This window comes from Eupeodes corollae, chromosome 3 (assembly GCF_945859685.1).
Source record: "Eupeodes corollae chromosome 3, idEupCoro1.1, whole genome shotgun sequence".
NCBI classification, from domain to species: Eukaryota; Metazoa; Arthropoda; class Insecta; order Diptera; family Syrphidae; genus Eupeodes; species Eupeodes corollae.
In genome coordinates, this window is record NC_079149.1 from 4,043,668 (window position 1) to 4,069,240 (window position 25,573).

Below are 25,573 nucleotides of genomic sequence, written 5' to 3' on the forward strand. Positions count from 1 at the left end.
CCCCATTGAAAACAAAAATTCTTATAAAGATACCGCTATGTGTAAAAGTACGGCCCAAACAAAAGAATTTTAAATTTAAATGAGAAAAAACAAAGCCCTCTCCCACTCAACAATAAGATGTGGCTTTTATATACCCTGCTTTAACTATTTATACCTCTATCTTATCTTTTAAAGAAATGTTTCATTTAGCAAACAAATCCATCCTGTTTTCTGTCTTAATATTGTATCTAAGCTCTTTTCTTATACAAAAACCTCAGATATTATAGGAGTATTTTAAGAGGAGTGGAAAAAGGGCATCAGTGCCAGAACAGCTCTAAAATGTTGAACTAGGTGTTTTTTAAGGCTTAACTCATTATCTTAAATGGAAAAGTACAAATAAATAATTAGACAATGGTAAATATGTGATATCTTTTGCTTTTCAGTTATAATTTATGGGTTTAATCTTTTTGACAGCAATTTACGAATACAGACCTAAGATATTTGTTGCATCAACTGCGAGTCATCTTCTCGTATGTATATGAATAAAAATAAACTTTCTGAGATTGACAAAGTAATTTATTCTTTTTATTCACCTTTAAGTAGGCAGAAAGTTTATGGTGCTTCGCCATCTTCACATTTATCCTTAGCTCTTATAACTTTTGTTGACAAGAGGTTTGTGTGAACAGCCAACGTTTTGTATATTCAAATGATATAAAACATTTCTTTTCTGAGATTACTTGTTGCTATGTTTGAATAAGATAAAGTGGAATGTACGATATGACTTTGTCACGTACCTTCTACAAAAAGACAATCAAAACTGTGATAAAACATGTTTTTTTCTTTCTTTAAAAAATATTTTTCGAGTAAATATATAATTACTAAAAATTGGGGGAAACTTTGGTCTTCAATCAAAAACAAAACGTTACTTTGTGCAATCATATCCATTTAAGTAATAACTTGTTCGTTAAAAGAAACAACGAATGTACACAATGAGTTTCTTATAAACTTAACGAAGACAGAAATAGAACTCACCGTTTTTGAGAAATGTTTGTCACTTCTTGTTTAATTTTTTTAACTAAAAATAGTAAAACACTACTTTTGTATGATTATTTGGGCTTGTTTATAATCCAACGGAATCTTCTTCTGTCAAAATATTAATATCAACTAAAAACTTTCAACGTTTGGAATATTGTGGTGTGAAAATTCCGAATTCTTTTTTTATTCAAATAAAGACAACATCATCGACAAAAAAGTGATTCACATACAACATTAATTTATGACATTTCAAGCAATACCATCGAATGAATCAAAGTCTAATGTTTTAAGGAAACATTCAATCTTAAGTTTCAGATCTTCGTTGTCGCTTACATCGAGACTTGTCAATTCTTCATTTGTCATTGGAGAAGTATTCCTACCACGATCGAACCATTCGAGTATTGCTGATTTTTCATATGTGAAACCGTCTTCTGCTACGACAGGATATGTCATTATCTCATGGGTGATCGGACAAATAAGTTCCAATGGTATGTCAATCTCACTCGCAGCCATGTTGAATATGATCGAACGGAATCCGGCAATGTGTGATTCGAGTGTAAGTGTAGCTGACAAATCCCATACTATAACTGACCGATCGTTGGATCCAGATGCAAGCAACGATGAATCTCCATTTATTGCCACGCAATTGACATAACGAGAATGTTCGAGTAGAGTTTGAAGACAGTTGCCTTGTAGATCCCAAACCTTTACAGCCTTATCCATACCTGATGATATCAAGAGAGTTCCACGAGAATTGAATCTACATATATTAAAAATGATATAATATTAGAATTTTTTTAATAATTATTTCTAATTGATTTATTATTTACCTCACACAAGTTACAGAACAGCCATGTCCGGATATTGTTAGAACACATTCGGCATTCATTAAACTTGAACTATTGACGACCGAATTCCCAGATTCTCTTTCACTTGGACCAGGTGGGATCAGTCGGGAGTTCTTGAGATTTTCGTTTGACTTAAGAGAGTAAATTCTCCAGAGTTTTATACATTGATCATTTCCACACGTTACAACTGTGTGAATTGTTGTGTCAGGGTCTAAAGCTAAAGAAAATATTCTAATTTGAATGAGTTTGAAAAACACAAATACAATATAATTTACGATCTGTATGAATAAGTTTACAGAAATCAGCATATACAACTCCAAGATCATGAGCGTGATCAATTCCACAATCATATTCATGGTTTTGAGCTATGAATTGAAACAAAAATAATATTCAGACATTTGAGATGCAAAAATCCAAAAGTGGATACCTTCACAAATTCGTTTTATAAATGTTAGCCTCATCATTCCTGTGTTACAAGCTGTCAAGAGAATGCTTGAATCCGCCGAGAAGGCTAAGGCATAAACTGTTTCTTCGTGATAATGAAGTGTTCTTTAAAATAATGATAATAAGTCAGTTTTCTTTTTTCAAAACTTCAAAATTTGTAAAAATACCTAATTAAATTTTTCTCTTGACCCCAAATGCATACCGCTCCACTATCATCAGCTGATGCAATATAAGATCCATTAGGACTAAAACAGCATGAACGAACTGCTTCTCCATTTAATTGGTAGAGGGTGTTGGTTTTCTGTCCAGTTGAGATGTCCCACAAAAGAACAGTTCCATCTACAGAGGAAGAAGCAAGGACTCCTCCCTTAATAAATAAAAAAAAAAGCTATATAAAAGAACTTCAAAATAATAACGAAAGTGTTATGATAAAATTTAACTATAAGTTTATATTGTAGGTGTATATTTACGCACCAGGTTAACTGTAGGAAAAATATCCTCTTTTGAATTTATTTATTTTGTTTAATTTTATTAAATGATCGATTGGAAATCATATAAATAATTTATTTGTCTATATATTTCTAACGGAAAGTTACTTTCCATTATATCAAAAATTAAACGAAATGTCCCACTCAATTGTATATCTGGCAGTTTTCTGCGAGAATAAAAATGTCGGTGAAATTCTATCGGGAAATGTAGACCTGTCAAAATATCCAATGAATGGTTTCAATTTTTGAAAACCACTAATAACGACTGGACTTTAGTAAAAAGATAATAATAAATAGCTTAACGCAATTTAAGGCATATTTCTTTCATTTGCGTCTAGACTTATAACTAAAACAAACACTCCCTTTTTCTAATCAGCCTTCTATCACAATTTTTCACTACATTTGTTGTCAAAAATACAGCACTGAGTAGTAGGCGTAAAAATAAACAAACCAAAAATATTTATTTTAACAAAATTAAGTTTTAAAATGGACTTAGACTGATAAACTATTAAAAACATAATCATCTTGATGTGGCCAAGGCAAGGGGCCTTACCAATAATTAATCAATTAACACACGTTTAGGTATCGATGAGTTAAATTTTAACAGCGAGTTAATTTGCGTGTATGCCTATAACCAAAAAAAACTTATTTAACTAATTAGCCTTCTATTACAATATCTACTACATTCTCTGTCAAAAAGGTAGCATTAAATTGACATTAGTAAAATTTGCAAATATAAACAAAACAAAAATATTTGATTAAAATTAAATTTCGAAATGGATTCGGATGATTCAATAAAAATATCTTGTAAAATGTGGCCGAAGCAAGGAGACAAAATTGAACCTTTTTCAAACTATGACCATACAGAGTCTTATCGGCACTACAGATAAATATTTTTGTTTTCCAGCATAAACTTAAAAGACATAATCACAATTATATATTAAAACGAGTATTATTCGACTTACTTTTTTATTAAATATTGCCACAAACAGTCACAACAAATCTCAACTTTTGTGACCTGAAAAGTATTTGTTGCGTGTGCTGTCAAAACGACAGGTCAAACCATGGAATTTAATTTAAATCTATGTTTATAGTTGAGTTTCCTAACAATAAATTTAACTGCGCGTTAGCCCTTAACCTAACTATTAAAATGTTTATTGGCATGGTAAAATATTTAAAACCCAGTTTAATATTTAAGTCAGCTTTAATTTTGATTATTGGTAAGGCCCAAGGAGTCAAAAAGTGTATACAAAAATTTGACACTACAGATCAAAATGTACTAAAAGATCTACTCCTTTTCAAATTTAGTTTTTCAGTCATTTCTAAAATTATGGGTATTTATAAAAACGAAAACACAATTAAATATAAGAACAAGTCTTTTTCCATTTACTTTTTATAAAATATTCCAATCAACAAGAAACAACAAATCTTAACTCTTTTAAAGTTGTCACTAGGTTTTTTTTTGCTGTAAAATAACCGTGCAAACCATTTAGTTAGATTTAACGGTGTGTTTTTAAGTGGTTGTTGGTATGGAGATATATTTAGAGCTTAATATTCAAGTGAGCTTTCAATTTGATATTTGGTAAAACCCAAAGTGATTTTTTGTCAAATAAAAGGTAATTCGTCAATCTTGTCAATTTTACAACCAAACACTTGTTTCATTATCAGATAATTTCATAAGTTTTTTCTTTTAAATAATATTTTGTTTTCAATTTGCTTCAAAATCAATCACAAACGTCTTTTAAATAGAAATAACACATTCTTATATGCATATGTTTAATACATTTCTTTTCTTATAGAAAAATTAGAAAATCAATAAAAACAAAATAGTTAAATCACACAACACATCCTAAAGTTCTATGCATTCACTGTAATCACCAGTAAGAAAACTTTTATAAACTACCCTGCCGACACACCGGCATCGGCTTTCAATTCTGACATTTGGTTTATTTTGTGTGGGCATTTAGTTGATAATTTTCAAACAAATCTGTTGCAAATTTGTTTATCCTCGAAATATTCGTGTTTAATTCTTATATATTCAAAAAATAAACAACATGAATCATTTCGAAGAACTAGAAGCCCTCGATCCCCGAAACACCACATTCACAACTTCCCGCATAGACACACCAACTCCACACAAAGTAGCAATTGTCCTTTTAGTTCATCAATATCTTAAAGTATTTTTGATTTATATTATTTGAATATTCAATAAAAGTTCTAATAATTTAATTTGATAGGCAAAACAATCAGCCTCCGAACTTGGTCTAATATTTCCCGCCCAGTCGCGACAGCGTTTCTGTATGCTTCTCTTAAAACTCATCCAATATCCAGACATGATGTATAAGGATTTGCACAATCTCCTCACGTCGAATCGCTACAAAATCGATACTGTCCATTTGGAAGGATTCGAGAAATGCATGAGTGACCTAAATAGCCTCGGACTGGAGTACCTCTTCGATTTGTTCGAAATGCAGAACTTCGATAAAATCCTCTCCGATTCGATTGGTGTCAGCCAATACGGAATCGTTGGACTCTACATACGACGAGTTGCTGTGATTCTAGACCGAATGTCGTTCCCAGAAATGCTCAGCTTATACGAGAACATATGTTTGTATTACGAGAAAGGTGAGTAAAGGAATGCACTGCCCTAGATTGGCTTTCCACACACATTTTCCACTTTACATTCTGTCTGGTCTCTCTGAGATTCTTTGTCATAACGTTATTAATCGTCACACACCAGGAGCAGAGGGTGTTTTTATATTATAAAGGCGATGGTGGTATTCAGAGGGTGGTTAGATATTATATTGTAGATTTTTATTGATTTCAGCCCTGCCTTAAGTGACACGCACATATTTAAATGTGTACTTTAGTTGGATTTCTGTTGAGAGTTCTACGACACAAAAATCTAATATTAATAACACACTCAGTCAGTGCTTTAATAAATTAAATTGCTAGAAGCGATGTTTGCTAAGTTAGTAGTGTAAAAAACACTGAGTTTGAGTAACTCTAAGTTGCATTGATTATGTATGACCAATTACTTTATGCCTATTTTTAATAATATGCCGCGACTTTTATGTTATAATCCATGTAGGTTCTCAGGTGTATAATTATTTTGTTATAATAAGGAGTGAGTTAAATTAAAGTATTTTTGTTTATCATGATTAATAGAAATGAACACAACTATTTTTGATCAAACAAAGAAAACTTGAGTTCTAGAAATCTTTGAATCTTGATTTCAAATGAGATTAACACGCACTTCCAGCTAAAGTTCGCCGGATAATAGTTAGTGCGTAGTTCGCATTAAAAAAGATTCCTAGGGGTGTTATGAACTAAAGAGCAGGTTCTCCAAACGATTCAAAGGAGTTCTTTAATAACTAACCACACGCTCACGTTTCATATGAATACAAATTTAAGTCAACCAGTAAGCATCAGCTCTTCGAACCTCAAATGAACTTCAGTTAAACTTATAAATTGCTTGCTTTTTTGTTTTAAACATTTTTACAATCAATGACAAAAGCCTAGATTGACATATTTTGTTTCTAATATATCGAATAATTCATATTATAAAATCTGCTTGAGATGTTGGTAAGGTTTTTTAAGTTTTTTCTAACGTACAAATAAATATTAAACTTGTAATACTTTAGCCGTGTTCGCAGCGATACTATTGTAAGCTTCTATATAGCATTTAAAAGGCATTGAAAACTATAGTTATCCTATAAGCGAAATGCGTTGCACCATGTATTAAAATTATATTGCGAAATTTGTCTGCTTCAGAATAATCTGAAAGTGTGTTTGTTTTTGACGTTCATCCTTACCAGCTTCCTAAGTTTATATAGATTTTTCAATGTCTTTGTCTTCCTTGCGTTCATACCACCAATGCTAATAAGAAAAAAAATGGAAACGTATACCCTTATCTTATTAGCAGAGTTGTAAAAACTGCGGTCTTTTGGGTAATGCATTTAATTAAGTCGCAGTTAAATAACTAATTTTTTGAATGTAAGTTAATACTGCGACTGGGAAATTTAATTGCAAAAAAACAGTCAGCAGTCAGTACTTTCTTTCTGATTTGGCAGTTAAAAAAAACAGTTAATTGACTAACTGGTTTTAGTCTTTTTAGTCAGTACGAATTCTTTTTTACTGGGGTATTAGAAGTTTTAGTCAGTAAGTTTTTTCACTGCAGTTTAAGTCAATTGACTTGGTTTTTAGTATTTTGACTAAGATACTAGAGTGATTTGAAAATAATATAAAATATGTATGAGGTACCTATGCAATGACGTAACAATGCTGTTTGGCCAATAACAATAAGGTTTTCTTTAGAATGTTTTTGGCATAAGTTCCTTTTTGCAGTGTTTTTTGTGGCAAATGTTTATTGAGCATGTCGAACAAAACAATAATATTTTTAGGAAATGAAAGTTGCTCTTTCGCAAAATTAAATATTTTATTCTTCTCAAATTATGCCTATGTACTCGAAAAAAACTAAATTTTTTAATAACAATTTTTTTGTATAAATAAAATTAATTGTCAACTGACGAGTTAACTTTCAGTAGTAGCAATTTTTGACGAGTTAACTTTCAGTAGTAGCAATTTTTAAAATTGCTGGTCTCAATGTGCTTCTCTTCTAGGAGTGTCAATAAGCACAGCGATTGTAAAAAGCTTTTTTTAAGGTTTGGGAAATTTTTTAGGAGAGTCCAAAGATGAAGATTTTTGGGCAAGATATAAATCGTAATTCTCGTCTTCGGTACACATGCAGACTGGGACTAGGTCTATTTACAATCTTTTTTCTATTTACAATCTTTTGGGTGGGAAGGGCATTTTTTTAATAAAAAAAATACTCAATTTTCATTCATTTGTTTTTCGAGTTTTGGCATTAGACTAAAAGTTGAAAAAAAAAAAATAAAATACAGGAAACAAAATTAACAGTTAAATACGTAAAAACTTGAAAAATTAATCCTTTTCAACTTTTTATTTAATTTTGGATTTGATAATTAATTTTTCAAAAACTATTTGTTTACAACTTAATTTTTAAAATAAAAGAATTTGTATGGTGGTAAATTAGGCCCATTCAATACGAAAGTTTTAAAACGACTACCTGTAACATATCAATCAAGCAACAAATAGAAGCATCTGCTGATATTTTTTTCTTTCTAAAACTGAATCAGCATATTCAATTCAATGAAATCAGATCATTTGGAAAAACCGAAATATTATTTAATTATTACAACAATATATCTATATATATAAAAATCAATGCCACTTTTCGTTGTAATGTTATAACGCAACAATGCCCTTACTGCTTTGGCTAATTTTGGTCTTGAATTATTCGTGAAAGTCCAGAGAAAGTTTGTACGCAGAGAAAATTTAAAAAAAAAATCTTGAAAAGGTGTAAAATCGACATCTTTCTATACTTCCGTATACAAACAATTTGTACTAATACTTAAAGAAATCCCGATTTGTTGATTACCTTGAAAATGTATAACGAAGTTGTAATAATAATTGAAGGTATGTGCCTAACGATTGTGAATAAAGCATTAGCACAATTAGGTATGACCCAACTGAATCGTGAGATACATGATACATGGTTTACGTTTATTTGTACAATCGAATATAACCAAATTGAATATTCAACAAGAACATGTGTAGGACACAATCATGCAAGCCGTTTCCAATAATACAAGTGGATTACATTTCTTGGATGCGCCTGTGGGTACAGCAAAACTTTCGTTGTATCATTGATTTTAGCGACTATTCGATCGGAATAGAAAATTGCATTGGCACTTGCATCTTCGGGAATTGCTGTTACATTATTAGAAGGTGGTCGGACCGCGCACTCTGCAATAAAATTGCCATTGAATGTACAAGTGATTGAAACTCCAACTTGAAATATTTGGAGGAATTTTGCTATTGCAAAAGTTCTTCGATTAACGTTAATTATTTAATGGGATGAGTGCATAATGGCAAATAAAAAAAACAATAGAAGGATTTAATCGAACAATGCAAGATTTACGCGGTAATCAACAGCTGTTCTGGTGGTGCTCTGATATTGCTGTCAGGAGACTTTCGTCAAACATTGCCTGTCATTTCTCGATAAACTCCTACTGATGAAATAAACGCCTGTTCAATTTCAGTTCTTTGGAAATATGTTCGAAAAATAACACTGAACATTAATATGCGTATTCACCTACATACATAATGATGCAACTGCCCATGAGTTATCAAAAAAATTGTTAGAAATTGGTGATGGCAAAATACCAATCGACAGTACCAACGGATTGATTACTTAACCGAACAATTTTTGTACAATTGCACAATCTATATCTACTATTTATTTGAGCTTTTTTTGAACTCGTGGGAAGAAAGAGATCAAAATAATAACCGTAAAGTGTCTCTCACTATTCTTGAATTTAGGTTTTTTTCCAAGAGAATTTAATAACCTTTCAAATAAATGCATTGTTTGGTAGTTCATGAGAAAAACAAAGAGAAAAACTACAATTTATTGAGGAAAAAAATAGTGCGGCTAACCATGTGAACCGCACTGTATATAGATGAGTTGATTGAATGTGCCTTTCCCAATATTCTTCATAATTACAGAAATCTTGATTGGTTGAAAGAACGCACCAATTTAGCACCGAAAAACATTCATATCAATGCCATTTCCAATTCAAGCGAAACTGTCAGGTGTGCTATACCACCGCATTGCTTGAATCTGAAAATTGGTTCTTTGATTATATTGTTGCGAAACATTAATCCACCAAAACTGTGTAATGACACCAGATTGGTAGTGAAAAAGTTATTGCCAAATTTGATTGAAGCTACAATCTTAACTGGTAAATCAATCGGTGTTTGATACCGAGTATCTCTATGATTCCAACTGATATGCCATTTCAATTCAAAAGATTACAATATCCTGTGCGTTTATCATTTGGGATGTTCATAAATAAGGCCCAAAAGCAAATACTTCACGTTTGTGGTGTCAATTTGGAGGAATCATGTTTTTCACATGGTCAACTTTATGTTGCCTGTTCCCGAGTCGGTACACCCGGTACAACTATTCATTTATTCATGCTCAAAATGGAAAAACTAAAAATATTGTTTATCTAACTGTTTTAGACTACCCCATATAGACCCTCCATTGTAAGAGTACCCAATTCTTTTTTATTTTTCAGTTTTTACTATTTGCTTATAAATATAATATAAACAATATATCATTTGGGTCATTTGGACTTTTAAATAGCTAGCAATTTAAAATATTTTTTGTTTGAATAAATGAACTTATTAATCATTTGTGTGTATTACTGTGTCTTATACGTATCGAAGCATGTACCGAGCAACTAGTTATACAAATACTATGTATACATGAATCTATGACAAATCTGAACACATCTTTAAAGGCGTTTTCAAAGCGCATCAGTATTCAAACTTAACTTTTAGTCAATTAACTGCCAAGTCAGAAAGTAAGTTCTAACTGCTGACTGTTTAGTTACAGTTAAAGCACTTTTGTAAGTTAAAAGACTAAAGAAAAAGAATCTTATTATTCCCAAAAAGACTGCAGTTTTTACAACTCTGCTTATTAAGAGAATACATCGAAAAACTGATATTTTGGCTCCTTGCGTTTTTGAAGGATTTCTTAAATTTCTGACTTTAAGAGTAATGAGAAAAAAAGTTGACAGTATGGACGTACATAAGTGCTATATGTTCTATGGACCAATTAAATCATTCGATTGAATTTTTGAATTGCTTAAATGAAGTAAAAAATTTGTTGTCTTTTTGAATTCTACCATTACTCCTGACTGCATTCATCCTAAAAATTTCATAATATCATTCCAAACAAAAGTTTCTCTTAGGAGAAGCTGCTTTTTATGATGAAGAACCTGCATCGTATTCTTTAAAAGATTTAATGAAGAAGGTGCAATGCTCTGCCTGAGAAGATGCTCATCAAACATTTAGATTCGCAAGCGGTTGGCACATTCTAAATATTTTATTCATATCATTTGAAATACCTGCTCTGAAACTTAATCTTTGATGAGGTGCTATCTTTATTTATACCACCCTAAATTCAATCCCTGATTTCTCAAACAAATCATTTCAATTATTAAAACTTAGCTCTAGTTCTTAAGAACATTTTGCACAGACAATTTTTTTAGTTATTAGTTCGCTTTCTTGAAACCCTGCAGCTGTTCATTTTTGGGAGTTTATTTTTTGTAAATTGGAATTCCTTGAAAATATCCACAAGGTTCTTGTCTTTAATGTGAACTTTCAATTTTAGGCATTCGTATGATGGCGATTGGCCCCCGCGTATCAAACCTTCTGGGCACGTGTACCAACAACACAACAGAGAGCAAAGAAGAAACAACAATTGAAGAAGAAGAATCCCTGCCAGTAGTCGATAATGTGCACCACCATCGAAACCCTCACAGCAAGTGGTCTGCCAAGCAGGCCGATCTCTTTATAACCCAACAGTGTAGCCTGCTGGAAAGCAACGAAATACGTGCTCTACCACCCATCGAAATGCAAACAAAACTCAACGAAATAATTCAAGATAATCCATTGAATTCTCAAGCATTCTTCCTCACCTACATGAACAATCTTCGATTGCGTGATTATTTCAGTTCTGTCGATGCCTTGCATCGTGCCTTCGATCGAAGTCCCATGCAAATGATGACCAACTACGAGCATAAGGGTTTTCAATTCTTCAGTATAAATCTCGCCGTTATGCATGCTAATTTTGGTCATCGTGAGGAGGCGCTGGAATCGCTGAAAGAGTGTATAATGCTGGCACAGGAGAATGGCGACAAACGATGCTTGGATTTGGCGAATTCGTGGTATTGCATTCTCAATAGCAATAAAATAGATCCATTCGAGAAATGCCTTCCCGATCTGCAAGATCCGTGTATGATTCAGAGTCTGTCGTTAAGCATACAGTTTGTAGTTAAGGTTGGCGCTCAATGTGGGTGTCTGCCGTTGGATTTGTTTGAACTTCTTCAAAAGAGTGATGAACTTAACTGTAAGAATTCTTTGATGGATTATTTCTCTGATTCCCTGGCTCTTCGCTCGGCTCTTTGGAATCTGTATGGACACAATGAAATGGCTTCAATGTACGCTCAATTGCTGTTGAAGTTGAAAAAGACGTGGGTATTTGGCGACGTAGGCAATAGTGAAAGTGTGTGCATGGTGCTCTGCTGTCTGGCTCTGTGGTTGAATATTCAAGGAGAATATGCCTTATCCTCCGTAGTCTTGCACCACACCAAGGAGAGATTCCCTCGGAATCCTTATTCGAATAGCTGGATGATCTGTGAGTGCTATATAATAATTCACCAATCAATTCTGCGTTGTAAATGGCAGGAAGCTTCGCGTGCTTGTGATCAACTTTATGTGTTTGATGAAAATGCTGCAATTCTCCAGCGTGTTTCGGTGCTTATTGCCAAGCGATATCTAACCACCGCTCGAACGATGCTTGACAAACTACTCATGTCAAGTGAACTCGATTGCTTGACACAAGTTCGTGCCTTGATTCTGCTTGCTTATTCCATGATCTCTCAAGACAAAGTCAATTCCGAGGTGATAGGAACCCTAAACAAAGCATCAACTTTAGCATTACAGTCCTATCTCGAGTTTGAATGGGCCATAACGGATATGATGTTCGCACAGGTCTTACTTCAAATGCAAATGCCCCAAAAAGCTCTACAATCTATTAAAAACGGCATGGAAAAGATATATGCCAATGGAGGACTGTACGACCGTGCAAAGGCAAGTTTTGTTTACATGAGATGTCTGGTTGCCACAGCATTAACGCCTGAAGAAAAGAAAAAGTGCCTAAAAGAGTGTAGCCAACAGATCGATGAAGCTATTGGATACTTTAAGAAACTAGACGCCTACGCAAAAGTACTTGATGTATATAGCTTTTTGGCAACGCAGTACAACGAACTTGGCATGAAGCCTGAGCGAAATAGATACGCGGCCTTATTCAGACAATATCACATGGAATTCAATATCGCCGAAGAGTATTTAAATGTTTTCTTTTAAAAAAAAGTGTATGGTTGTTTTGTATTATTAAATATTGTAAATATTTTTTTAATTGTATTTATTTGTTAAAATAAAATTTTATAGAAAAGTTGAAGAATATTTACATGGAAAAACATGTAATCAGTAATCTTGTTTCTAAATAATTTGAATAGCATACAAGTTTGCTCATTGCTGGTTTAAATACTCAGAAGATTCCAATTATGCAAAGGAATTCAAAACATTGAAACATGAGGCCATAACCCAATTAATCGTTTTGTCTGCAGCTTATTCCCAGGCCCAACTCATTGAGGGTGAAATCTATGGTCGAACAGGAAGCCTGTCTTTATAAACTAAAAGGTAAAACTCCCAGCAGGGACAGAATATCATACCCTATGATTAAAAACCTCCCAGCTGACACAAAGCAAAGACTTCTGAATCTATACAATATGATTCTTAAAACCGCAGTTATTCCCCAAATCTGGAAAACTGCCGCAATTCTTCCCATTTCTAAACCTAACAAAGATAAACTAACTCCAGATAGCTTCCGACCCATCTCTCCTCTCTTATACCACTAAAACCCTCGAAAAAAATTGTCGCAAAACGAATTATGTGGTATGCAGAATCTAAACAACTTCTTAGCCTAAGTCAAGTAGCATTTAAAACTAATCGTGATTGTACAAACGCCCTGCTTTTCTAGTGCACTGAGCTCCAAAAACCATGCATCTATACTCACCCTAGACTTTGAAAAAGCATTAGAAAGAATATGAATACATTGAATACAAAGATTGGGGTTTTGGATCTAATATTATTAATTATGTTAAAGCTTTTTTTACAAATAAAATATTTTGTAACTCCTATTCTGCTACATAGAGCATACACAACGGAATACCTCAGGGATCCCTATTATCTGTTGTTTTGTTCTCTATTGCATTTCAGTATATATGTGACAGTTTAACCAAGCACAAGTCTTTAAAATACTGCCTCTATGCTGATGACGTATATATCCTCTCTAAAAACCAAAATGTTATGGAAATCAAAAATTCATTCACAAATGCTCTTAATGACATTTTAGAATGGACAGCTTCTTCTGGAGCTAAACTTTCGTTACCAAAATACAAAGTGCTGCATGTATGTCGGAAACATTTTTGTACACCTCTGTCAATTAATGTAAATAATGTAGAAATTGAAAATGTAACAAATTGAAAAATTTTAGGACTCATATTTAATAGTAAAAACAATTGGCACAATCATTGTTTAGATCTTAAGAAATCTCTAGCTGCAAGGTCTAATATTATTAATTATTTATCAGTAGGAAAAGTAGCGTACACGTAAACACCGTTTGTGATATAACCAAACAACTTATATTAAGTAAAATAGATTATGGTATTTTTATGTATGGCAACACTCCGAAATCCACACTCGGGATCATAAAACCAATCTTCCACCAAGCAGCAAGATGTAGTGTTGGCGCTTTCCATACTACTGCCATCAAAAACATCCTGGCAGAGGCTGGGCTCCCTACTTTTGAAGAGCGTAGAGAAAAAAATCAAATATAAACTATATGCTAAACTGATATTTTCTTCGAACTCGATAATTGATAAAGAAGTCAACTTAACACTCAAAAGAAGTTACAAGACACCATCATCCAATTTCACCATCCTTCAATCTGGTAACTCTGAATTTCCAAAACGAGTGTTGTTAAAAACAAAAAATTCTGCTCTACTGAAACCTCCTTGGTTCATCCACTCCAATTCCAACAACTCCACCAATCTCATTAACAACATCCGCTCCTTATTGATAAATTAAAAGCAGCATAGCATATACAACTAATGTGGACCCCTGGACACGTTGGCATCCGTGGCAATGAGCTCACTGATAAAGCTGCCAGCCTCGCAAGCAAGTCCCCAGCCTACCTCTACAATATTTACACCAAGAATGACTTTGTGAAGAACCTGACAAGAAAACTGACCAGCACCCAAGAAAACGAATGGAGAAGATACAATCACCACTATGTAGGAGTGAATTCAACTAAATCAAAACCTAGAACCTAAAAACAGCGAAAAATCAAAAATAAAAAACTTTATCCGACTACGACTTGGCCATACCTCTGTCACCCACCTCCACCTTGACTAAGCCGTTTTCAGTTTGCAAAGGAGCATATAGCGAAGGATTCCACGTTCTGGAAGAGTGTTATATTCGCAGATAAATCAAAATTTAATATATTTGGATCCGATGGACGGTCTTATGTGTGGCGAAAACCCATCACAGAGCTCCAAGATAAAAACTTGTATGCCATAGTATGGGCCTGCATGTCAGCAGCTGGATTCGGCAAGTTGCAATTTATTGATAACAATAGATATCTCAAAAATATTCTCAAAAGTAATTTGCTCCAAAGCGCAGAAAAACTAAGCATAACGGATACATTTCGATTTTATCAAGACAATGATCCAAAACATACATCGGTCATTGTTCAAACTTGGCTAATTTACAACTGCCTCACGTCAACCACCGGCAAAGAGTCCAGATTTGAATGTCATCGAAAACCTTTGGTCAAATGTGGACATAAAAATACGCGAGCGCCATATTTCTAACAAAAATGACCTAAAGATGGCTTTAGTTGAAGAATGGTCAAGAATACCTGTGGAAGCGACAACAAAACTGGTGGATTCTTATCGAAATCGGCTTGAGGCAGTCATAAATCAAAAGGGAGGACATACCAAATACTAAAGTTATACAAACGTCTCTTTTTGTTAATAAACAGTTATAATTTTACTCGATTTTTAAAATGAGTCAAATAAGCTGTTACTCTGAAATATTGATTTTAATTTGATTTTGTTTTTTTTTGTCTAGATTTAATTAAAAATATATAAATGAAGTTGAGTTAACACACGCCAACGACGTTGACCTTCGGAAACATAGTTCTAGTTCTATTGGATGTCAATGAACCAGGCATGAAGCATTCATGGGAACCTGCTGACATTGCGCTTAAACCTTTGCATTGCTTTAGGTAATGCGTAATGCGATACGCCTATAAACATCCGGTAGGCGAAATAGCTTGCTCAGCATTTAGATTGGCTGAGCAAATATCCAATAGGTGGGTTAGGGAGTTAGTCTTTCGGCAGACGCGAACCAGAAGGGTTATAAGAACAATTCAAAGAATAAATAGAACTAAATCAAATTAAGTCTTGTTGTCTTGTCATTTCATTTAATAACGGTACGAACAGTTGGGCCAACTCACGTTGGTGTTCGGTTTTTTTTACTATTAAAGGATGTAAAATCCTTAATTGTTGTTATATTTTAGTTAAAAACTTAATTAACATTTCCGAGTTTTTATTTTGTTGATTGCTTGCTTCGTTAAAGAGATATTCTCTTTTAAAGTTGTGCGTAAAGTGTGGGTCAAATAAGCTGTGATCCACATTGAAGATTGATGTCTAAATTTAAATTAATAATTAAAATGGGAAGTAGATATGGTAAACTACTATTAATAGCATAATTGGTTTGTATACTCCCAGGGATAAAACGCAATCCAATCAAATTTAAGACAAGGGGACATAAACTATGCGCGTTCATACAAAAAGCAGGTACTTTTTGAAAAAAAGGAAGTGTGGTGGAAACCATCATGGAACTAAATGTTGATTACTTTATGACTTTATTGAAATTCAATTCGGAAGGCTACATACAAAAAATCAAAATATTATATTTTTGTACATACAAACAGTGGGGAGCAGAAAAGAGCACATATTTGCGCTTTTTGTAGTTGGTACTTTATTAGAATAGAAAAAACAAAGCAAATGGAAAAATGTGTGTTGCCATTCATTTTATGTTTAATTCTAAAAAAACCGGGTTATAATACAAAACAGGCAAAAAATTAATTCTAAGCAAAAAACTAATAAAACAACTCCAATGTACTCAACTTTGCACCTGTGAACTTTTCGATAATTTGCAGCAAAAACATCAAAATTTACAGTTAGATGTGTTTTTGATGTGTTTTATTGCGTGAAGTACAAAAAATTAATAAAATAAATTAACACAATAATTTGAAAGCTATTTAAAATAATAAGAAAACTATCACGGCAAACTGAGTATAGTATTGTCATCATGACGGAGAATGGCTCTTCAACGAGAATGATAGCTAAGTAGCTTAATACAAGCCAATCAGTAGTCATTCGATTTTGGAAAAGGCGAGCTATTGTTCCAAAAGCACAAGCCAGAGAGGCCGTAAAAAAATACTAACGGATGCTGACGCACGTCTCATATTACATAGAGGAAAAGATACAAGTTTTTAACACCAAAGGATTCTTCTATAACAATTAATAAGCCCGTTAGCCGATGGACAGCAAGAAGAGCCCTACATCAATTTTTCTAAATCTCAGCGGTAAAAAAACAAAAACAAATGCAAAGGCACGGTTAAAATTTGCCAGACAACACCAAAATTGGACAACAGATGACTGGAAGCGTGTGGTGTGGTCAGACAAATCCAAATTTAACCGGTATCAGTCCGAAGGCAAACAATATTGCTGCCGACGTCCTAAGGAGACCACCCTTAGGCATCATGTCATAGAAACCGTTAAGCACGGTGGAGGGAGCGTCGTGGTATGGAATTGCTTCGATGGTGAAATTATAAAGAAGGAAGATTATTTAAGCATTCTGCAGACCTATCTTGCCGATTTTTGTAATATCTGCCCTTATCTTGAGGAAGAAGTAATATTTCAACAGGACGGAGACCCTAAGCACCCGTCCAAAATCGTGAAGGAATGGCTAACCCAACAACATTTTCAGCTATTGCAAGCGAGTCATTAAGAATGCCAGACTATTCCAAAAGAAATTAAAGAGAATCTAGAAGAAAGTACGCCAAAACGTGTTTAATGTGTTGTATTTAATAAAGGTCTATGGACAAAGTACTAAGAACAACCTTTATTCTTCTTTCCTTTAAAGTGTAACTTTGAGTACTGCGAGTTGTTTTAACTTTTCGTTCTGTTTTTCTAGTAATTGTTTTCCATTTTTTTTTTATTAAAACCATTTGTTTAAGTATTGAAATAAAGGACACACACAAATTTTGATTTTTTTTTTGTTACTTCTATTCTTATGCAGCCATAAGAGCACGAAGTTAAACATGTACTCATTTTTGCTCCCCACTGTATGTTATTCTCTTCTAAAGTAATTATTATACAATAGAAAACAAATAATATAACATTTTAACATCAGACATTATAATATGTACATCTGGTATTTATGGTCAGCATATCATTATTATTTATGACTATTTGTATATTATTACTTCCCTGCACGCTATCAAAAGTAAAACACCTAGGTAATGGGATTTTGTTTCCATTTTATTTGTATTAAATAATACGTTAAATTGACACTAAGTTATTTCTTTTTTGTTATTCATAAAATGCTCTTCCTTCAAAAAAAAAGAAAATTAAAATCGCGTGTTCCTATCTTTTGGAAATGTAATTGATTCAAAATTCCAGTCTAGTTTAAGTTTAGGCCCTAAAGTCCGACAAATTTAATGTCGTTCTCTTTTTACAAGCTATGAATATCTCCAAATTAAACATAAACCAAATACGAAAACAAAAGAAATAAACATGGATAACTAACAACCTAAAAACAACAAACAATCCTCAAGTGTATTTGCCTCGCCATGGTCATCATAATATTCTGAATGGACAGGCTAAAAATATAAGTATTCTATAAAAATATAAGTATCCTATATGGAAAGCACATCGCAACACACCGAAAACAGTCTAACGTAAAAACACGTCAAAGTTAAATCAATATTTAATATAGAAAAAAATATGACAGAATCTACTTTGTTTACACCACTATTCTATTTGATGTAGGTACCTTCATTTCAAAAAATAAATAAAGTCATTAATAAAATTACAAAAATATTAACCTTACATATGTTCAACTTTCAAAAAGTCAACCGTGATACTATAAAATTCTGTTTATCTAGTTTTCCATAATAACTCGTTATAGTCAATCAAAGACTGTCAGTTAATTATATGACAGTAAAAAAGACAGTAATTAACTATGATTATGATGGTAAAGTTATGCCAAACATACCTTTGGTGAAATCTTCACACTAGTTACTCCATACTTGTGTCCCAATAACGGTGATATATTTGAATCTTCCACGAAGCCCAAACCGACTTCCCATTTCCAAATTCGAATCGTCTTATCACTACGAATACGATCAAAGGTAGAATAATTAATTTTTTTTTTATTTTAAAAATAGAATATTTATGTATATTGACGAACCTTGATCCGGTAACTAGTAGAACGTTACCCCAAAACTCAAGACACGTCACATCTTTTGTATGAACTTTTAACTCTTGTAAGACACTAACGTTTTTTGCTATTAATTTCGACATTATTTTGTTGTGTTTATATTATTTTATGGTACGTTGATAAAAATTGCGACTTAGTATTTAAAAAATCCCCCAAACTTTTAAATGTATAGAAATAAAATGTATATATAAGGCACGAGATTGTGTTTTCTTAAGGCTTTTTTTTTGTTGCTTATGATATTAAACTAAAATATCAGAAAGTCTAATATGAACATTGTCAGCTAACGACACCACAAACTAAACTAATGACAATCGACCCTGCTAACAAAAATGAACCCATTTCATTCATCATATACAGAGGACAAATAGGATATAGAACCAGATACCAGCTACAAGAGTCATTGTCCAGCAAAGAGGATATACGACTACGAGTATAACCTATGGTCGTACCATAGTCAATAGTCCTTTTGTGAACACATCATATTTTATAAAGAAAATCAATAAAATTTTATGCCATTCAATGACTAGGACAAGAGTAATAAAGTTTTGTAGAACGTACATAGGAATGGTATGGATGGGCTATGTACAATGTAGGTAGGTTGGAAGGTGGTAATGGTAGAGAAAACTATCCCCAAAAGCGAGCATAAGATTTTTATTAGTGCGGAAAGTGTAACATTTACTTTTTCTTTCCATCGACACCTGCTGTTTTTCTCAAAATTAAGGAACTTATTGCCGCCATCGGATTTCATCCTAACAAGGAACTAAGGAACAGAACTTCCATTGTGCTTATCAGAAGGTGGGAAATCTAAGGTCTTAATTATTGGAAGGATTCGACGGTTATTTTAATGGGACTGCATGCATATTTGTATTCCTATACATAAGTTCTCTTCTTCGAGCCATCTAAAAAGTGTTAACATTTCTAGATAATGTTTGTGTACTTATCTTTTATTGTTTAACTAGCTGACCCTACAGGCGTTGTTTTGCCTATTCAGTTGAGAAGTGTGATGAATTTGATTTAATTAATATAATATTTACAATAATGTTTGTTATACCATATGTACATACAGAGGTAGTCAAAAGTATTTACACAACAAACTTTTTTAGGGCACATTCAATTGAAAAAGCTTTTTCTTATTGTTTTTGTTGTTGCAGTGCAACAAAATGCTATGTTGTTTCAAGCCTTATGTATGGCTTAGCGACCAAAGTCTATTTGGTAAGGATAACGGTACATATTGCAGAACAACAAAGCAAATGAAGTGATAATTAGCGGTAGTCAAAAGTATTTACACACATTTATTTTTTCATTTAGTTTGAGTCAGACCAGACTTTAAGTTCTATTGCCTTCATAACAAACTAAATGTGCTTTAAAGTTTAAAATTTTATAAATAAAATGCTGAAAACAAAGGAATTATCCATTGAAACTCGATCGGAGATCGTTACCAAGTTTAAATGTGGGATTTCGGCTTTGGAGTTAAGTAAAAATTTATACATTTTCAAGAAAAACTGTTTATAATTTAATTGAAAGAGAACTGGGAGGAAACCGGTGATGACTCAAAGAGAATGCAGAAAATTGATAGGCACAATCATACAAAATCCCACAGTAAGTCCCGTTAAGGTTGTCGTAGCATCGAATCAGCTTATTGGAAAAAAGTAAGTGATGCTACACTGCGCCGGAGATTAAAAGAAATTAACATAAAAAAGTACGTTATGCGCAAAATGATCGATATTTCTGAAAACAACAAAGCGAAACGCCTCTCAATTGCCTTGGAGTACATCCAAAAGCCTCCACAGTTTTGGTATAATGTGTTATGGACAAATGAGGCTGCATTTCAATTCCAGGGCTCGTTTAGTATACACTTTATGCATTTACAACGTGAAAAGAGGGAAAATGCAGTTCAGTCGCTAAACAGATTCGGAGGTGTCACGGTGATGTTTTGGGCATGTTTATCTTACTACTGTTTTGGAGATTTGGTACGAATTGAGGGCACTCTTAAGCAGTCTGGGTATACAACAATCTTAAATGACCATGCCTTTGTATCCGGCAATAGGCTTTTTCCAACTATCGACTGGATTTTACAACACGACAATTCTCCATGTCATAAAGGATGGTTGCCTACAAGACTTTTAAATGCAGTAAATCAAGTTGTTCATTTTATTACATTATTGAAAATGTTTAGGCTTTCGTCAAACGTCAGAGGACAATTGATAAGAACCGAAAACGCAATGACTCAATTGCTGAAATAACCGAAATTTGGTCCAAATTAACAGTTGAATTTGCGCGCAGTTTGGTTGGATCAATTCCAGCCAGATAGCAGGCAGTTATTGATGCCAAAGGAGATGTAACCCAATTATTAAAATCTAAATAATTAGTTAAGCTAAACTTCAAAAGTTAAGAATTATCATTAATCTGGAGCATAATAATTAATTTAAAGTTTTGTTTAAATACTTTTGACGCAATAAAAAAGTGTGTTAATACTTTTGACTACCGCTAATCATCAGTTCATTTGCTTTGTTTTCTGTCCAATGTACCGTTATCCTTACCAAAAAGACTTCGGCCGCCAAGGTATATACAAGGCTTAAAAGAAAATAGCATTTTGTTGGACTGCAAAAACAACAACAACAAGAAAAACCTTTTTCAATTGAATGTGAACTAAAAAAGTTTGTTGTGTAAATACTTTTGACTACCTCTGTATATACAGTTGTTTTCATAAAAATAGCAGTGCTTGTCGCCTTTTATTAGATTGTCAATTATTTAAATAATGGAAATTCTTACAAAAAAAAATTACCATTTGAATTGCATCTAACGGTCTTTCGTAATCATATTAGAGACTTTTAGCTTGAAGTTATACCCTACCTTTCCCGGTGAACACCAATTATTTCAAACTCTCTGGATATAGAGTATTCATAAAAATAGCAGTGCTTTTGATTTTATAATTAAAAAGTGTTAAAAATTCCATTTTTTTTATTTTTCCTTAAGTGAATATTTTACTATATAAAGTTTTAAGTATTTGTAACATACTAGCATATAAAAAATTAATAAATATTAGCTCAAAAATAAAAAATGGGACGGTCATGACACTGCACCGAAGAAATTCGAAAACTTATTAGAAAACTACGTTTGGAGTTAAAAACCTACCAAAATATTTAAGACAGCCAAGGCTGCTCACCAAAAATAGTCAGTAACGCCTTAAAATGGCAAAATAAACCGAAAACACTAGGAACAAAAAGGATAACTACTGAAAGAACTGACAACAAAAATATTCAGAAACCCATTCATAGGCTCTAGGAAAATAAGAAATGGACTTTAACTGTCTGTTAACCCTGTCAAAATACGAAGACGTCTTTTAGAAGCGAAGTTACCTCCACGCGAGGTACCATTCTTGACGAAAAGGCATGTGGCCAAGAGAATGGAGTTTGCCAAAGCGCTTAGAGAATGGGCAAAAGAGAAATGGAGGAATTTTCTGTGGAGCGATGAAAGCAAAGTCGTCCTTTTTGGGTCCAAGGGTCGCGGTCGTCCGGAATATGTTACAAGACCCTAAAATACAGAAATCGATCCGTGGTACACTATAAAAATAGTAAAGCATGGGGGAGGAAAAATTATGATATGGGCTTGCTTTTAATATTACGGGGTCGGGTCTATTTATCTTATCGGGGGTGTAAGGGATGCAACAATGTGAAAATTCTCGAATAGGTTATGTTAGCCTATGGTGAAGGCGAAATGCCGTTCGTTTGGGTATACCAACAAGACTATGACCCAAAGGAGAAGAAGTTATCCGTTATGATGGAGTGGCCCGCTCAATCCCCCGACCTCAACCCCATCGAAAATTTGTGGGGGAATGTTAAGAACGCAATTCATAAAGCAAAACCCAAGAATTCGAAAGAATTCTGGGAAACAGTGCGTGATTCGTTTAACTTAATACCATTCGAGAGGTGTCAGTAGATGCGAAGCAGTCATAAAAAACAATGGCTATGCAACAAAGTACTAATTGTAAGCTAACATTATTTGTATACTTTCATATAACTAATTACAGTTTTTCTTACTTTTTACGTAATAGATCCAGTACTTTGTCATGCACTGCTATTTTTATGAACAGCCATATATTTAAAAAACTGTTTTTACTGTGACAAAGCTAACGGTAAAAAATCAATAATACATTATTTTCTTTTTTTATGAATAAATATTTTAGTTTGTTATTAGAATTTTAATGAAATATATTATAACGTTTCTATTGAAGGCCTTTTTGTTTTATTTGGAGAACACTGCTATTTTTATGAACATAACTGTACATATATACATATTTAAACAATTAAACCATATAAATTATCTAAGTATTTTCAAATCGATCTTTAAAGTCCATTACACACAAATCGCATTTTTCAAATCGACTATCATTTTGCGTTTTTCCTCCGTTTAAGTCATATCAACAAATAATTTTAAAAAAATAAGCACGCCTAAAATGTCTTTCAAACACGTAAAAATGTCACCCTTCGTAAATAATAGAGTGTAGTATAGAATAAGCATAAATAATACACCTTAAAAAAGAGTAGAGCCAACATTTCAAAAGTCTCAAAGGGACTTTGAATCGTTTATAAGCTTCATTAGCTAAACCACGCGTTCGGTCGAGCCGACTTTGACAAATTGAATATGTACTCTTGTGAGGCAATCTGATATGTTACTTCAAACTTTGTGCTCGCTTCGTAAATATTGTAAGCTCAACCCCAACTTTGAAAGCTGATAACTGATAGCACAGTGTCTTGCCTTCTGTTGTTTAATTTATAAAAAAGAATGAAAAGTAAATAAACTCAAGTAATCTTTCTTCTCAACGCCTGGGGTTTAAAGTTAAATTACATTTTGCAAGTCCTTAGTTCCCGCTTTATGACACACTAGTGGCTCGTCCTAGCTTCGCACGGGTAGACATAAATAGGTACAGATATTTAAGTTATAAGCATGCTAATTAAAACGACCATGAATCACTAAATTAGAAAACATTTGTTTATCCTATCATTTATACTCTTCGCAGCGTATGCGGTGAAAGACATTTTATGGATAATTTTTCTTACACCTTTGGTTGGTCTTAATAGGAATTTCTAAAGATTTCTATAGTAATCTAGTACTAAATATAGCCTATGCCACTCAGTGATAATGTAGCTTTTGTAATGAAAAAAGAATTATTAAAATTGCTACAGTATTTTTTGAGTTTATTCGTTACATACAAAAATAACAAATCTTTCCTCTTTATTATATTAGTGTAGATCATATCGGAATTATCATATCGGATCATACCGACCTACTGCCAAACACTCCAAATCTCAGATATGCAAAACTCAGTAGTAATGCTAAATTTACTTTTATCTGCAGTGCAATTTGAGATTCGCAGAAAAGTAAAGCAGTTTAGATAAATGACAATCAACGAAGGATAAAAAGATTACACATCATAGGCTCTTCCTATAATATGCATTTATGAAGTTGTCTGGATTTGTTGGTATACTATCTCTATCCAAATAATAAATTTCAATATTTTTTACCGTCTTTTTGAAGATTTGAAAGTGCAGAAGAATCTTAATCAACCATTAGAGCTTACTTGAATTTTATTGGAATGCAGACGAAATTACCATAACATATTCGTATTTACCATAATCTCCTTTCAATTTCCTATAATCTGCATTTAGGGAAATCTCTAAGTTGTTGGTTTATTATTACCATCTAACTGATATGGTTTTAATATTTTGCACATTTGGAGGTGCAAAAGATTATAAATTCACTATCAAATTAAGTACATACCTAAGCTATTTGCAGTGACGATCACAGTAGCAAAATGGATGTCCAGTGTAAATGGATAAAAGCACCCATTATAAAAAATCCATGAAATAAACCAGTACCCAGGAAACATTTATTCACTTTTCCTATCTCATATATACACGAAACAAAATAGTTTCAAATTTGTCCTATTCTTTTCCTTGTGCGTGGACTCTCATATAATATAAGTCTATAGTGCTCAGTTTAGGAACCAAACATTTTCGAAACTAAAAGTTGCTTGTGCGCGCCTAGACTTTAAGTTTATGTAAAAAAGGCTAAGACACAATTAATGCGGATTTTTTGATAAGTAAATAGAATACGGGAAATATTTAAACGAAATATTGAATTATAGATCCGAAAAATTATAACCAATTGTATTTAAAAACCAACTTCATTAATAAAAAAAGTTTAATACTAGGACATTTTCAAATATCAATAGGTCATATTTAAAAAAAACTGGCATGATAAATTGATTTTGAAGCCATATTCAAACTAAGGCATTTAAAAACCCTAGGGAAAATTTAATATGATTGCAACTTACAAAACCTTTCACAAACCAATATAATTTGGCAAACTCTAATGTTGAAAAGAAATGTGTATTGGCATCACTTTTTATCATAGCCCAACTGTCACTGCACTGTCTGTCAAATTGTGACATTTTCATTGTCATTTTTTTTTTGGTAGAGTAGT

The 25,573-nt window shown here is 32.9% G+C and overlaps 2 protein-coding genes across 2 annotated transcripts; one reads left to right on the forward strand and one right to left on the reverse strand.

Moving 5' to 3' along the window:
- Positions 1-1,151: 1,151 nt before the first annotated feature.
- On the reverse strand, positions 1,152-19,372 carry LOC129951031 (uncharacterized WD repeat-containing protein alr3466-like). Its single transcript, XM_056063021.1, has 7 exons — positions 19,058-19,372; positions 18,863-18,980; positions 2,474-2,673; positions 2,290-2,411; positions 2,138-2,227; positions 1,845-2,079; positions 1,152-1,774 (listed from the first exon to the last, which is right to left on the reverse strand). Exons 1-7 carry the CDS (start codon positions 19,168-19,170, stop codon positions 1,264-1,266), a joined length of 1,389 nt encoding a protein of 462 aa, XP_055918996.1. The 5' UTR covers positions 19,171-19,372; the 3' UTR covers positions 1,152-1,263.
- Positions 4,582-12,922, forward strand: LOC129951029 (anaphase-promoting complex subunit 5). Its single transcript, XM_056063020.1, has 3 exons — positions 4,582-4,971; positions 5,032-5,419; positions 11,058-12,922. Exons 1-3 carry the CDS (start codon positions 4,849-4,851, stop codon positions 12,812-12,814), a joined length of 2,268 nt encoding a protein of 755 aa, XP_055918995.1. The 5' UTR covers positions 4,582-4,848; the 3' UTR covers positions 12,815-12,922.
- Positions 19,373-25,573: the final 6,201 nt, after the last annotated feature.

Coding starts and splice junctions, on each gene's coding strand:
- LOC129951029 (XM_056063020.1), top strand. CDS start 4,849: ATGAATCATTTCGAAGAACTAGAAGCCCTCGATCCCCGAAACACCACA. Junction 4,972..5,031: donor TAGTTCATCAATATCTTAAA/GTATTTTTGATT, acceptor TTAATTTGATAG/GCAAAACAATCAGCCTCCGA. Junction 5,420..11,057: donor ATGTTTGTATTACGAGAAAG/GTGAGTAAAGGA, acceptor TTTCAATTTTAG/GCATTCGTATGATGGCGATT.
- LOC129951031 (XM_056063021.1), bottom strand. CDS start 19,170: ATGTCGAAATTAATAGCAAAAAACGTTAGTGTCTTACAAGAGTTAAAA. Junction 2,674..18,862: donor GTGTGAAGATTTCACCAAAG/GTATGTTTGGCA, acceptor TTATTTATTAAG/GGAGGAGTCCTTGCTTCTTC. Junction 2,080..2,137: donor TAAACTTATTCATACAGATC/GTAAATTATATT, acceptor TATTTTCTTTAG/CTTTAGACCCTGACACAACA.